General features: G+C 48.9%; 2 protein-coding genes across 2 annotated transcripts in view; both read left to right on the top strand.

The window, feature by feature from the left end:
* Positions 1 to 10,866, top strand: part of LOC141981958 (GTPase IMAP family member 3-like) — a 66,795-nt gene extending 55,929 nt beyond the window's left edge. The window contains exon 3 of the mRNA XM_074943573.1: positions 10,777 to 10,866. Coding sequence (XP_074799674.1) covers positions 10,777 to 10,866 — 90 coding nt within the window. The remainder of the gene's footprint in view (positions 1 to 10,776) is intronic.
* Positions 6,879 to 14,609, top strand: LOC141981957 (GTPase IMAP family member 9-like). Its single transcript, XM_074943572.1, has 3 exons — positions 6,879 to 6,969; positions 12,789 to 12,837; positions 13,597 to 14,609. Exons 2-3 carry the CDS (start codon positions 12,804 to 12,806, stop codon positions 14,607 to 14,609), a joined length of 1,047 nt encoding a protein of 348 aa, XP_074799673.1. The 5' UTR covers positions 6,879 to 6,969; positions 12,789 to 12,803.
* The last annotated feature ends 519 nt before the right edge of the window (positions 14,610 to 15,128 follow it).

The following is a 15,128-nucleotide window of genomic DNA, read 5'->3' as shown; positions in this document are numbered from 1 at the left end:
GCCTGCTCTCGACTCCGGGTTCCAGCCCAGGGGCCTGGGGATAGCAGGTGTCTACAACATCTCCTGTACCAGCTGTATGACAGTTCCAACTCCCTGGGCTACTTCCCCATGGCCGCCTCCCACCACCTTCTTATACTCACCACAGGACCTTCCCCCTGATGCCAGAGAGCGTTTGTACTCCGCAGTCCTCCAGCAGCGCGCCCTCTCATTCTCAGCTCCTTGCGCGCCCCTCACTGACTGATGGCAGGTCCTTTTTAATGGAAGGGGGCTGTTGCCCCCTTACTAACACTCAGCGGGGGTGTTTTGGTTGCTAGCTCCCAGTCCCAAAAGGGAAAGGGTGGATGGGAAACCAGGACCCTGAGACTGACAGTCCCCAGGGGCAATGGGGAGAGGCCAATGCTCCAGGTCAGCCTGATTGACAGGGCGGGCAGGTTAATCAGGGAGTCAGGAGGCCAGGGAGGTCCCATCCTCCGTGTGAGCTGGAATTGCCTGGGTCAGACAGAGTGGGGCCCAGCTAAGGAGAGATCAGGGGCTGGAGCTGAGCGGGGGAGCAGAGCTGGGCCAGCCAGAGGGGCAGAGACGCAGCCCAGGGGGCTGGAGGCAGAGCAGCAGCAGCAGCCGTGCTGGGGCAGAGTGGAGGAGCTGGAACTGGGGCTGGAGCAGTCTGGAGCCGGGCGCCGTAAGCAGCTGGGGAGAGCGAGGGGGACCCTGGGCAGTGGGCCCAACGCAGGGAGACGCCCCCAGCTGAGAGGCTCTGCAGGCCAGGATTGGAGGGGGACTGTAACCCCGACAGGGCGGGGGCGACGCTGGGAAGAAGGGTCCTACCACTTAGAGCCTGAGAGCGTGTGGCCACCCCCAGAGCAAGTGTCCAACCCACCGCATCCCTGCAGCACAGCCAGGGCCTGAGCAGGGGGCCTGGGACTGACAAGGAACAGACGGTGAACTGCCCTGACGTTCCAGAGACACTGTTTGTGATGTTCCCTGCCACAGAGCGGGGTGACGTGTTTCCTTTAACCTGTCCCATTTTTCCTTATTCCTTTTTAAACTAATTTCTGATTAAATAAACTGTATTTGCTTTAAATTATATGCAATGATCAGTGGGTCAGGGAAGTGCCCAGTGCAGAGAGAGCACCCCAGAGTGGGGACACCCCAGCCCCTGTCCTAGGTGACCACAGCAAGGTTGGGGGTCGAGCCCCCCAGGAATCCTGGGCCCAGCCTTGTTGGGGATACGAGGACTCTGCCACACAGGAGAGTGGAAGGGGAGTCCTCGAGGGCAGGGAGGCCACTGGGTAAAGGAAGTGGGAGCGAAGACTCAGATCCTTCCGCTAGCCCATTTCACCGGGGTAGTACAGAAGCCAGGAAAGTTCCCCACAATAGCGGGACCATTCAACCCCCCCCCCCACGCTTACATTAAGCCAGGTGTCCTGATTAGCCTGCCTGCCTTAATTGATTCTGGTAAGTTCCTAATTGGCTCCAGGTATCTCAATCAGCCTGCCTCCCTGAATTGGTTCTAGCAGGTTCCTGATTGCTCTAGGGCAACCCCTGCTCTCATAACTCAGGGAACAGAAAACTATTCATCCAGTGGCCAGCGTGGTTTCCTTTGAACAGACTCCTGCCTTCCACACCACCCTCCTGTAGCCCTCTGGCCTGGAGGGAGGGAGGTGGAGGGCTGCTACCGCTGCTAGGCCCTGGGCTTTCGCTGCTGCTGCTCCAGCTACTCCCTTGTCTGGACCAGACCCCTCCCCCCTTCTCTGCTACCTGGTGGACCCCCTGGTTGCTGCTGGCCTGCTGCAGCTCCTTGTGGGGGCCTGCTGGCCTGCTCCCCAGAGAAGGGGAGTGAGGGACCCTTGCCTCAGCTGTTGCTGCAGCTGTGGACACCACGACCACCTGAGAAGGGTCCCTCCTGCCTGGCCACCGGACTGCCTGCTGGAGCCGCTGCTGCTGTGTGTGCTGCCTGGAGCTGCTGGAGCCCTGAGGAGAAGGAAGAAGAGGATCATCTGCTGCTGGGGGAGCGTGCAGAGTCTCTGCAGACCACTGTGGAGGGGGCCTTCAAGGACAGGATCTCATGGTCTACAGTGCTGAATGCTGCAGAGCGGTCCTGGAGGACGAGAATGGATGTCTCTCCTCTATCCACGGACAGCAGGAGATCACCCACCAGTGCCACTAAAGCGGTTTCAGTTCCATGTTCGGGCCTGAATCCAGACTGTGCTGGGTCTAGAATATTGGTCTCAATTAGATGAGCTCATAGTTTGCCTTTGGCTTCTCTCTGAGCTTGCTCAGGAAGGGGACATTTGACACTGAGGCCTTGTCTACATAACACAGTTTTGTTGACAAAAGTGGATGCGTACACACTACAGTGAGACCTTTGCCGGCAAAAGTGCCCTGTTTTGGTGACAAAATAAAACCACCCAGACGAGAGACATAAGGCCTTTTTCTGCAAACGTTTTGTTGACAAAGTGCTAGGGTAGGCACCATGCTTGATTTTATCACTTTAATTGGCCCCCAGGAGGTGTCTCACAATGCCCATCCTGACCACCCTGGTGAGCAGTTTGAACTCTGCTGCCCCGCAGCCAGGTAAACCACCATCCGCCCCTCCCCTTTAAAGGACCACGGATTTTTGCATTTCCACTTCCTGTTTGCTCAGCGTGGAGAGGTCTCATCACATCTTCCCAGGTGACCATGGCAGCCCCATGCTCCAAATGCTCTCCTGCTTGGAGCCCAGTGGAGCCATTGGCTTTACTCAGTATATGGGGAGAGTAGGCTGTGCAGTCCCAGCAGCGCTTCAGCCCTAGGAATGTTGATACCTACAGGCAGATTGCTCGAGGCGTATGTGAAAAGGGCTCTGACCGCGGCACGGTGCCGTGCAGAACAAAGATAAAGGAGCTGAGGCAAGCATACCAGAAGGCAAGGGAGGCAAACCATCTTTCCGGTGCTGCACTGAGGACCTGCTGGTTCTATAAGGACTTGGACACTATCCTTGTCAACAGCCCCACCTCCACTGCCAAGAGCCCATGGATACTTCAGCGGGACTGGAGGAGGCAGAAAGTGGACGAAGTCTTTGACAAAGAGGTGGAGTTAGATGATGATTTAGAGCCCACAGCAGGGTCACCAAATGAGGGAGGCAGCCAGGAACTATTCACCACTCCAGAGGTGTCCAGCCAGTCTCAGCAGTATCTCTCTGGCGAGCAAGAAGCAGGAGAGGAGACCCCTGGTAAGTGGCTTTGCTCTGTGTAGTGTAGAGGTGGGTTCAGGGTATAGAAATGTTCAAGGCTTGCTGTGTTTCTGTGTGCTGGACATTTCTCTGTGCCTCTAATCAGTATGGTGGAACAAGGTGTTGATACACACTGAGAACTCATGAGAGTCCTCCAGAGAGATCACTAGGAAAATTTCTTAGAGGTACTTTTTAGAGGGCTTTCCCTTCACCTTCTCTCCTGGTTCTTGTCATGCAGAGAGAGAGGAAAAGACCAGAAGTCCGAAGTGCAGAGAATGCAATGTTTATTGGAAGTGTTTCTTGCAGCCCTCTCGTGGGCCCTCAGTTTCTGCAGAATTTATGTTTAGTAAAATATTCCAACCCCTTGTTACTGTGAAGGAAACCTCGCAAATGTGACCCTGCCTGAGTCTGCAGAAACTGGGGAGCCATGAGGGGGTACCTGCAGTGGTCCGTAGGCTGGTGCACCACACATCTGTAGTTTACTCTTTTTAGTTATTTCAGCAAAGGGTAGGGATGAGGGGTTGCGGGGGGAGGTGAAGGAAACCAGTGAAAGAAGATGGTTACACAGTGATTCAGGGAAGGCAGGTAGGCAGCATGGCGGAGCAGGGTGTTTTAATCCTGCATAAAGTAATACATAAATGTACTTGTTAACTCGCTCCTTGTTGGCGTTATGGTAGAAGTGTTTCTTCAGGAGGGTTTAAATGAGGCAGGCATAGTTGTCTGGTGGACCAGCTCAGGGTATCCCATGGGTATGCGGCAGCATGGACACAGGCCCAGAGATGATCGTGGGAGAAGCAGACAAAGCACTGAGGGTGGCATTGGGAGGAGGAGGGGCAGGGTCATGCTGTAGGGCACAAGGGCAGGAGAGAGCAGTGCTGAAGGTGAGGACAAGAAGTTTAAATTTGATGCAGTGGAGAAGGGGGAGCCAGTGGAGGGGTTAATACACTGTGAAGCCATTTAACTTGTAAAGTTGACAGTGCAGTCCTCTGTGGTGGTGGACTGCTGTCAGCAATTGACCAAGTGGTCTAGAGGAACAGGAGAAGAGGCTTGATACCCAAAGCACTGGCTAGCTCAAGTCTCTGGCGGCTGATAGATACTAAGGGTCTGAGACTCTGTTTCGAGACTGCAATAAAGTAAACCCCACTTTTTTGTGGCTGTACGTGTCTGCTTGAACGTTTCTTCACTGGACACAGAAATACCCTTGGAAGCGAAGAGACAAGGACATATTAATCCAGAAAAATGGTGGGTTTAGGGGGGAGGGGACTAATGCAAAGGGCTTACAGCCATTTTGGGGAATTCCAACAGCTCGTTGAACCAGAGGTAAGTTGCTGGCCTGGAGCACATGAGATCCCACAATAGCTTGAACTTGGTAGATTGTGAAAGTTGTGGTTACTTCAGAGCTGGGCCTTCAGTTCAAACAATAGGGGCTCAAGCCTTTTAGGAACAAACTCTGTAGGAAGGGACCCACTTTCAGGATAGGACACTAGATCCTGGAATGCCGTGAATCTGAAAAGAACTTAGTTCCTACCATGACCCCTAACTGACCATGAGCTCCCTGGGCAATGCTGTAGCTAGGAGTGCTAAGCTGGTCCTTGGATGTATGAGCAAAGGATTATCAAGAAGAAGTGGGGAGGTTGCATTCGTTCTATATACAAAATTAGTGAGACCATTCATGGAGACTGTGTCCCATTACGGTATCCACACTTCAAAAAGGATGTTGTAAAACTAGAAACAGTTCAGAAAAGAGCTACAACCATGATTCAAGGTTTGGAAAGCCTGCCTTACAGGGAACGACTGAGGGGACTCAGTCTATTGAGTTTAGCAAAGGGACGGCTGAGGCAGCTTTATTGTGGTGTGTAAGTACCTACCTGGGGAGACGATTTCTGATAATAGATGGATCTTCAATCTAGTAGACAAAGGCAGAATGAGATCCAATGACTGGCAGCTGAAGTTAAAGAAGTATGGGCTGGATGGATGCACTACAAGGTGGGTAGAAAGTTGGCTAGATTGTCGGGCTCAACGGGTAGTGATCAATGGCTCAATGTCTAGTTGGCAGCCGGTATCTAGCGGAGTGCCCCAAGGGTCGGTCCTGGTGCTGGTTTTGTTCAATATCTTCATTAATGATCTGGAGGATGGTGTGGATTGCACCCTCAGCAAGTTTGCGGATGACACTAAACTGGGAGGAGTGGTAGATACGCTGGAGGGTAGGGATAGGATACAGAGGGCCCTAGACAAATTGGAGGATTGGGCCAAAAGAAATCTGATGAGGTTCAACAAGGACAAGTGCAGAGTCCTGCACTTAGGATGGAAGAATCCAATGCACCGCTACAGACTAGGGACCGAATGGCTAGGCAGCAGTTCTGCAGAGAAGGACTTAGGGGTGACAGTGGACGAGAAGCTGGATAGGAGTCAACAGTGTGCTGTTGTTGCAAAGAAGGCCAATGGCATTTTGGGATGTATAAGGAGGGGAATTGCCAGCAGATCGAGGGACGTGATTGTTCCCCTCTATTCGACATTGGTGAGGCCTCATCTGGAGTACTGTGTCCAGTTTTGGGCCCCACACTACAAGAAGAATGTGGAGAAATTGGAGAGAGTCCAGCGAAGGGCAACAAAAATTATTAGGGGACTGGAACACATGACTTATGAGGAGAGGCTGAGGGAACTGAGATTGTTTAGTCTATGGAAGAGAAGAATGAGGGGGGATTTGATAGCTGCTTTTAACTACCTGAAAGGTGGATCCAAAGAGGATGGTTCTAGACTATTCTCAGTGATAGCAGATGACAGGAGAAGGAGTAATGGTCTCAAGTTGCAGTGGGGGAGATTTAGGTTGGATATTAGGAAAAACTTTTTCACTAGAAGGGTGGTGAAACACTGGAATGGGTTACCTAGGGAGGTGGTGGAATCCCCTTCCTTAGAAGTTTTTAAGGTCAGTCTTGACAAAGCCCTGGCTGGGATGATTTAGTTGGGGATTAGTCCTGCTTTGGGCAGGGGGTTGGACTAGATGACCTCCAGAGGTCCCTTCCAACTCTGATATTCTACGATTCTATGAAGCCAAATGCTTTCCATGATAGCTTAGCCAGTGCCGACTGCCTCTCATTCTCGTGTTTGTGCTCCAGCCTGCCATCGAGATTTGGCTGCTCAAAGTCAGGGCACTCGCGTTTGGAGAAACCTGAGCTCTCTGGCAGGTTAGAGCACACAGCTTGGAATACCACGTGGCAGTGGGGGTGCCCTGGGGATAAACACAGAGGTCCACCCTTAAGGTCAGGCATTGGGTGAGGAGAACCTAGAGTACTAAGTGCCAGAAACACTGGTACTGAGAAGTGGGTCAGTGGTTTGGAGCTGTTGGGCTAAAGAAGATGGACAATCTTTGTAAAAATAATGATTTCCCTGATCTATCCACTGACAGTGGGACTGAGGACTCTACTGGACAGTGGGATCATTTTTGAATGCTTATGGGATGCTTTCTTCCTCTCTGAAACAGGGGCACATCGCTCAGTGCCTGTAAAACTCTCTGAGAGGCTTTCTGGCAAAGGCACTTGGCTGATTGCTAACCCCTCCTCCTTTCTCCCCACCCCCAGCACATATTCATAGTGAAACTGAACTTTTCTCTGACTGAGCTTATTCAACAGACGCCGGAAGAGAACGTCCTCTTCCCCGGTAAACAGGAGCAGCCGCAGCTTGGGAGAACGGTGGAGAAGTTGGCCAGATCTGCAGGAAGAGCACGCTGTTGTTCCTCAGGCTAAGAAAGCAGCACACAGGTGTGTGTATGGGGGAGGGCAAATTTGTTTTAAACTCCTGTGATATGTTTAAAGGAAAAAGGTTTGTGAAAATGCTGGAGTCAGAGGGAGAAAACCCAAGTAACAGGCTTCTATTCCTCTCTACGTTTAGCCAGCAGAGAAGGTAGCTCGACCATGCCTGCAGGCACAGCGATAGGCAGTGAGATGACAGCTTTTCTATATCAGGTTTCCAGATCTTTTCTAGACCAGATTAGATTCTGATGTCTCATAACCTGATTGAAACTACAGTTAATGTGGGGTTGCATGTGTGTGTTATATCAGACCATATGCTAGTAACCTTCACATAAACACAGGAAACTTCCTGTCCCTCAGAGTCTGCAGGTCTCCAGTGTTCAGGCATGCTTCGGGGTGATTTAAAACCCTCCAGTTGTAAAGTCATAGCAGTTAGAGATGGAAAAGGCCTCGTGAATCACCCACTCTATCTCCCCATGAATGCAGAGTTGTTCCAGAAAGACATTTATAGGAATTTTTTCAGTCTAGTTTTAAATGTCCCAGGTGGCAGGGTTCCCATCTCTTCCCTTGAGGAAAATAGTTTGCAGTCTAGTAAAATGCATCTCACACTCAGGAAATTTTTCTTCAGGTCCAGCCTAAGTTTTCTCTTGGTGTAGCTTTATTCTGTTACTCCTGTTATACTCCCTTGTACCACCATAACTAATGTCTCTCCCTTCTTGGTGTTAAAACACTTAGATATTGCTAGACAGTTATTTTCTGCTCTTAGTTGTGATGCATCTTAGCCATACATATGTAGCTCTTTTAATCTTCCCCAGTCCCTTCAGCCCTCGGATAATTTTTGTGCTTCTGTGAACTCTCTTCATTTTGTCAATAGCTCTTTGGAAAGGTGGTGCCCAGAATTAAATGCAGTATTGATGGTGCAGTATCAACAGAGCCATATATTAGGGTTATTACTCCTTGTTCTCTCATGTGATGCCTTTGTATCTGCAGCTCCCAAAAAAACCTGGCCTTGCTCCCCACTGTAGTTCCCCCCCTATGTTTCTTTCTGTAGCAGTGCTTCCCAAGTTTCTCCTTTCTACTCAGTCAGTAGTTTGGATTATTTTCCAGAGATGAATTTTTTCAAGATGATTCTCATTTCTCATTTTCTGTTAGAATCTCTCTGGATCCCTGTCATAAATATAAAGGGAAGGGTACACACCTTTAAAATCCCTCCTGGCCAGAGGAAAAACCCTTTCACCTGTAAAGGGTTAAGAAGCTAGGATAACCTCGCTGGCACCTGACCAAAATGACCAATGAGGAGACAAGATACTTTCAAAAGCTGGGGGGAGGGAGAACATCAAAGGGGTCTGTGTCTGTCTGGGAGAGGCTTTTGCTGGGGACAGAACAGGAATGGAGTCTTAGAATTTAGTAAGTAATCTAGCTAGATATGCTTTAGATTATGATTTCTTTAAATGGCTGAGAAAATAAGTTGTGCTGAATAGAATGAATATTCCTGTCTGTGTGTCTTTTTGTAACTTAAGATTTTGACTAGAGGAATTCTCTATGTTTTGAATCTAATTACTCTGTAAGGTATTCACCATCCTGATTTTACAGTGATCCTTTTCTTTTTACTGTTTCTTCTATTGAAAGTCTTCTTGTAAGGAAACTGAATGCTTTTTCATTGTTCTAAGATCCAAGGGCTTGGGTCTGTGGTCACCTATGGAAATTGGTGAGGATTTTTACCAAACCTTTCCCAGGAAGTGGGGTGCAGGGGTTGGGAGGATTTTGGGGGGAAAGACATTTCCAAACCACGTTTTCCCAGTAAGCCCAGATAAATGTTTGGTGGTGTCAGTGGAAGTCCAAGGGCAAAGGGTAAAATAGTTTGTAACTTGGGGAAGTTTTAACCTAAGCTGGTAAAAGTAAGCTTAGGAGGTTTTCATGCAGGTCCCCACATCTGTACCCTAGAGTTCAGAGTGGGGGAGGAACCTTGACAATCCCTTTGTATTATTTCTCTCCTCACTGCTCTTCACAACTCCTCCAATAATGGGCTGGATGCAGCACAGCAGAAGTTTGGAGGGTTGCACAAAGAGGTGCAGGTAAAAGGCTGTTGAGCAGGATGGGTAGTTTAAGGGAATCCACTCTGGCAGTCACAAGAACGTTGCCTCCTGGCCACCAAGTGACTCTGGGCTACAGGCCGGAGTGAGCCCTAGGAAAATAACAAACACTAAGGGAGCTCAGCGGCGTGGAGGGGGAACACTCCTGCCAAGGACGGGGAGCTGAAGTATGGCCGAGGTTTCAGCAACATAAGCACCTTCTTTATGACACAACAGAGTCTCCTGTTACACAACACTTTACCTAGGAGTGGGTTTGGAGTGAGGAATGACTTGGCCTGGGGGACTGGGTTAAGCCACACACCCAGATAGGGGAATGTTAATATGGAGACGAGGATGGGCATCAAGAACACACACATGCCAGTCATGCCTGCTACAGGTATTTGAGCACTAACTGCAAACTTGAATCTCTGGTCAGCTCTGAGAGCTCCGGTGCACACGCTGACCATCTCAGCCGGGGGGCAGTCAGGGGGCGGGGCTGTAGATAGGGGTTGGGGCAGTCAGGGGACAGGGAATGGGGTGGGGGTTGGATGGGGTGAAGGTTCTAGGGGGGCGGTCAGGGGATGGGGGCTGAGGGAGTTGGATAAGGGGCAGGGAGTCCTGGGGGGCAGTCAGGGGGCAGAGCTGTGGATAGGGGTTGGGGCAGTCAGGGGACAGGGAGTGGGGTGGTGGTTGGATGGGGCAAAGGTTCTAGGGGGGCGGTCAGGGGATGGGGGTCGGGGGGGCGGTTGGATAAGGGGCAGGGAGTCCTGGGGGGAAGTCAGGGGGCGGGGCTGTGGATAGGGGTTGGGGCAGTCAGGGGACAGGGAATGGGGTGGGGGTTGGATGGGGTGAAGGTTCTAGGGGGGCAGTCAAGGGATGGGGGCTGGAGCCGGGGAGGGGTGGCTGGATAAGGGGCAGGGAGTCCCGGGGGGGCAGTCAGGGGGCGGGGCTGTGGATAGAGGCTGGGGCAGTCAGGGGATAGGGAGTGGGGTGGGTTGGGTGGGGTCTGGGGGGGTCTCTGGAGGGAGTGGTCAGGGGACAGGGAGTGGGGTGGGTTGGATAGGGGCTGGGGTCCCGGGCGGTTAGGGTCAGGGGAGTCTTGGGAGGAGGTGGTCAGGGGACAAGGAGCAGGGGTGGTTTGGATGGGTCGATGGTTCTGAGGAGGGTAGTCAGGGGGCAGGAAGTGGGTGGGGGTTGGATAGGGGGCGGGGCCAGTCTGTTTAGGGAGGCACAGCCTTCCCTACCCGGTCCGCCGTACAATTTTGCAACCCCAATGTGGCCCTGGGGCCAAAAAGTTTGCCCACCCCTGGTGTAAAACACTGGGGTTCAGGCATGTAGGGCACTCTACTTGCCTAAGGAAAGGAGTACTTGTGGCACCTTAGAGACTAACCAATTTAGTTGAGCATAAGCTTTCGTGAGCTACAGCTCACTTCATCGTTGCATCCGATGAAGTGGGCTGTAGCTCACGAAAGCTCATGCTCAACTAAATTGGTTAGTCTCTAAGGAGCCACACGTACTCCTTTTCTTTTTGCAAATACAGACTAACACGGCTGTTACTCTGATACTTGCCTAAGGTGCGCCTCACCATCTACACTGCTAGTTACACCCATGCTAGCTGGGCATACAGTCTCTGTATGCTACCCACTGCCACAAGTGTGGACATAGCCTATGGGCTAGGCAGAGTCCTCTATGCTGAGCAGTAGTAAGTCTCAACTCCCCAGCTTGCCATCCCTTTCCTCTCCAGGTAGAAGGAGAAATGGGGTGTGAGGAGAGAGTCAATATAGCCAAGACTGAGGAGTTCAAAAATCACAAGCCGGACCCCGTAAACTTCTGACGTTGGCTTAAATTTCGTGAGACTTTAAAAAGTGAGATATTGTTTTCTTGCCTGTCTCCTTATTTATTTATTTACCGTTGTCCGTGTTTATTTCAGGCTGAACATTGAATTGTAAGCAGTGTTGCCAACTTTTATGGTTTGATCATGACTCTCATGGTAATTGGTGTTTTTCCTAAAGCTTCAGCTCATGGAGTCTTGTGAATACATCTGACTCTCAGTTTCTTATTAAGTTTTAGCCCTCATAGTTGGAGAGAAAAGCTTGCAAATGTGAGGAGATTGTACCCTAAAGGCTCAAAAACCAGAAGACAACTAAAAATAACCCCAAATTTATTAGTTGTAAAAATCCTGAGATTCTTAAGCCAATCTTGTGGGTTTTCTGTCTTACTCAGGATTTTTGAATGGTTAGGTTTGTGATATCATATAAATCGGCTCCTGCCCTCTGATGAGAGGGCATAAAATGGTGCTCAGCTGAGGCCACCCCTGCCCCCAGCATTCCCCTAGACTCAGATGTGTGCAGAGGAGACAGCCCTCCCTCTGGGGTAAGGGGCACTTGGATCCAGGTGGTGCCTCCCCTTCCCTTTGCTAGTAGGTTCGTAGGGTAGTGATCAATGGCTCCATATCTAGTTGGCAGCCAGTTTCAAGGGGAGTGCCCCAAGGGTTGGTCCTGGGGCCGTTTTGTTCAATATCTTCATTAATGATCTCAAGGATGGTGTGGATTGCACCCTCAGCAAGTTTGCAGAGGACACTAAACTGGGAGGAGAGATAGATACGCTGGAGAGTAGGGATAGGATACAGAGGGACCTAGACAAATTAGAGGATTGGGCCAAAAGAAATCTGGTGAGGTTCAACAAGGACAAGTGCAGAGTCCTGCACTTAGGAAGGAAGAATCCCATGCACTGCTACAGACTAGGGACCGAATGGCTAGGCAGCAGTTCTGCAGAAAAGGACCTAGGGGTTACAGTGGACAAGAAGCTGGATAGGAGTCAACAGTGTGCTGTTGTTGCCAAGAAGGCCAATGGCATTTTGGGGTGTATAAGGAGGGGCATTGCCAGCAGATCGAGGGACGTGATTGTTCCCCTCTATTCGACATTGGTGAGGCCTCATCTGGAGTACTGTGTCCAGTTTTGGGCCCCACATTACAAGAAGGATGTGGAGAAATTGGAGAGAGTCCAGCGAAGGGCAACAAAAATGATGAGGGGACTGGAACACATGACTTATGAGGAGAGGCTGAGGGAACTGGGATTGTTTAGTCTACAGAAGAGAAGAATGAGGGGGGATTTGATAGCTGCTTTCAACTACCTGAAAGGGGGTTCCAAAGAGGATGGATCTAGACTGTTCTCAGTGGTAGAAGATGACAGGACAAGGAGTAATGGTCTCAAGTTGCAGTGGGGGAGGTTTAGATTGGATGTTAGGAAAAACTTTTTCACTAGGAGGGTGGTGAAGCACTGGAATGGGTTACCTAGGGAGGTGGTAGAATCTCCTTCCTTAGAGGTTTCTAAGGTCAGGCTTGACAAAGCCCTGGCTGGGATGATTTAATTGGGGATTGGTCCTGCTTTGAGCAAGGGGTTGGACTAGATGACCTCCTGAGGTCCCTTCCAACCCTGATATTCTATGATTCTATGAATTAAATATGCCTATAAAAATTCAGGTGCTAAATTAGAGGCCAGTATTCAAAATCAGGTCCAGATTTTCTTCACAATTTTTAGTAAAGGGTCTTCAAAATGTGTCATTCACATTTAGCTTCTTTTGCATTTAATTTTCTGCCATAATCCTTTCCAGTTGAAAGACAGAGGGGCGACTTCATATATGACACAAAAGTATTCATACATGGTTGTTGAAGTTTCTCTTTTATCTGAATATCTGTAGTACATTCTTCTGTGTGAAGGTTCTTCTAGGTTTTAAATAAAATTGTTTTTCAACAGATATTTCAAGTAAAAATGGAAAGCTGGATTCAGAAAGAACAAACCGATGGTAAGGAAATAACAGTCAGGACTCTATCCTGTCCCTTCTTTGCCCTTAATTAATATAAGTATAAATACTGAAAGGTTTATTGTCTGTAGGTGAGCTCCTTCCCGTTTGAGATTAATGTTCTTCACTGAGTGTTGATGCAAATATCTTAAATAAGGGTAAGAACCCCCAAGGAACAAGGTCAGAAGTGTAGCAGGGGCTCATGACAAAAGAGGTTTTAAAATGGGTTTTTATAGTTGGCAACTTTTTATAATCGTTACTGCCCATGAGTATAAAGGCTGAAGAGCCAAGGACAGTGCATGCAGCCACTCTGAAAGATATTCCCTCCTAACCCAGACTGTCAGTGCACCACATTCCTGACCTGCCAGGAACACTGCTCTTCCAATCCTGTGTCTCCCAAGTGTAGAGATGGCCCAGACTGCTTGGTCTTCTGGGACGTGGACCAATGTCCACGAGTGACTCTGAGGCCAGTAAACCAATGATCACTAGTTCTGAAGCTAAACCCTCAGAGGTGAGAAGTTAGTGCCCATAGATCCTGATCCAACTCTTAGTGAAGTCAGCAGGAAGATTCCCGATGTGGAGTGACTTGAATGGGAGCTGGATCAGGCCATAAATTACTGTGCCATTCAGTTCTAAAGTGAAAACGTCTTAACCTTTGCACATTCAAATGTATATAGTTGTATAGGCAGAAATCCTCAAAGCTACCCATCTCTATTTGGTTTTCTTTGTAATGTCATGAATATCTCACATGTGTTCCAACAGCCCCAGGGGATGTCGGCCGCTACACTGGGGAATCAGAACTGAGAATCATCCTTGTAGGTAAAACCGGAGCTGGGAAAAGTGCAACAGGAAACACCATCCTTGGCAAGAAAGTGTTTGAGTCCAAACTCTCAGCAAAGTCTGTAACTGCAAACTGCAGTAAGGGGGCAAGAATCTGGAATGAGAGGAATGTGGTGGTGGTTGATACTCCTGGCATTTTTGACACACATGTACCAGTGGAAGAAACTTGTCGAGAGATCAGTCGCTGTATTGTAGTCTCCTCCCCAGGGCCCCATGCTATCGTTCTGGTGGTGCCACTGAGCCGTTACACTGAGGAGGAAAAAAAAGCAGTCAAACGAATACAAGATATTTTTGGAGCTGAGTCCATGAGGTACATGATCCTGTTATTCACTCGGAAAGATGATTTAGATGGTACCGAATTAGAAGAGTTCATAAAAGACTCTGATGCCCAAGACCTTTGTGAGCTGGTAGGAAAATTTGGAAAACGATACTGTGCATTCAACAACAGAGCAACCGGAGAAGAACGGGATGCCCAGGTTAATGAGCTGCTGGGGATGGTAGATAAGATGGTGCAGGAGAACGGAGGCACATATCACACAAATGAGATGTATAACTATGCTGAGAAGAAGCTTCAAGAGAAAACAGAGGAGCTGAAAAAAAACTATGCAGAGCAGCTGGAAAGAGACAGAGAGAAAATAAAACGTGATTATGAGAAGCAAATAAAACAACTCAAGGAAGAATTAAAAATAAGGGATGAAGAACAAAAGCAGTATCCAGATGAAAAGGAGATGATAATGTGGCACAAAGATGTAGCAGAAAAGGAGATGGTTTTGCAACAACAAAAATTGAGACTTTTAGGAGAAAAAGAGAGAGATTATGCTGCAAAACAAGCAAGAGCCAGGGAAGAAGCTGAAAGTGATATAATATGGAAAATGCTTTTGGATTCTTTTACACTTGCTTTTGAAGTAATTATGGCTTGGTTTAATAATGACTGAGCTACATTTAACTTCTTTATCCTGTTGTTCTGAGTCTATAAAAGTCACAAATGAATTTTCACTGCTTGTTACACGTATGGACCCAACATTCTGCATCCGAGGGCCAAATTTATCCCTGGTAGCTCCACTGGAGCCAGTAGAGCTACACAAGGAATGAAATGGGCCCTTAATTGCTAAGATACCTTCTCCCTTGTGCTAGTGAATCGATCACATGCTTTGATAATCTGTTCCAAGAAATAATTGCTATCACTGTTATAATGCATGAATTCAATGTGTGCATTCTACTTACATGACTGAGTATAAACATGGACAATATACATACATGGTAGAGGCAATATATATTGCCATGTGCGCATCTGCTATGCAGCTATGCACTGCTGGGCTCCTGCTCCAGGAACACTTCAGGAAGCTAATAAAGAAATAGTTGACTTGTAGATTCCTTGGTAGATAAACAGAAAATTTGGGAAATAGAAACAGGAGACCCAATCTGAGAATCATACAGGCGAAGAACAGCCTGGA

This window comes from Natator depressus, chromosome 2, assembly GCF_965152275.1.
Source record: "Natator depressus isolate rNatDep1 chromosome 2, rNatDep2.hap1, whole genome shotgun sequence".
NCBI lineage: Eukaryota > Metazoa > Chordata > Testudines > Cheloniidae > Natator > Natator depressus.
This window is presented reverse-complemented; position numbering and strand designations above follow the sequence as displayed.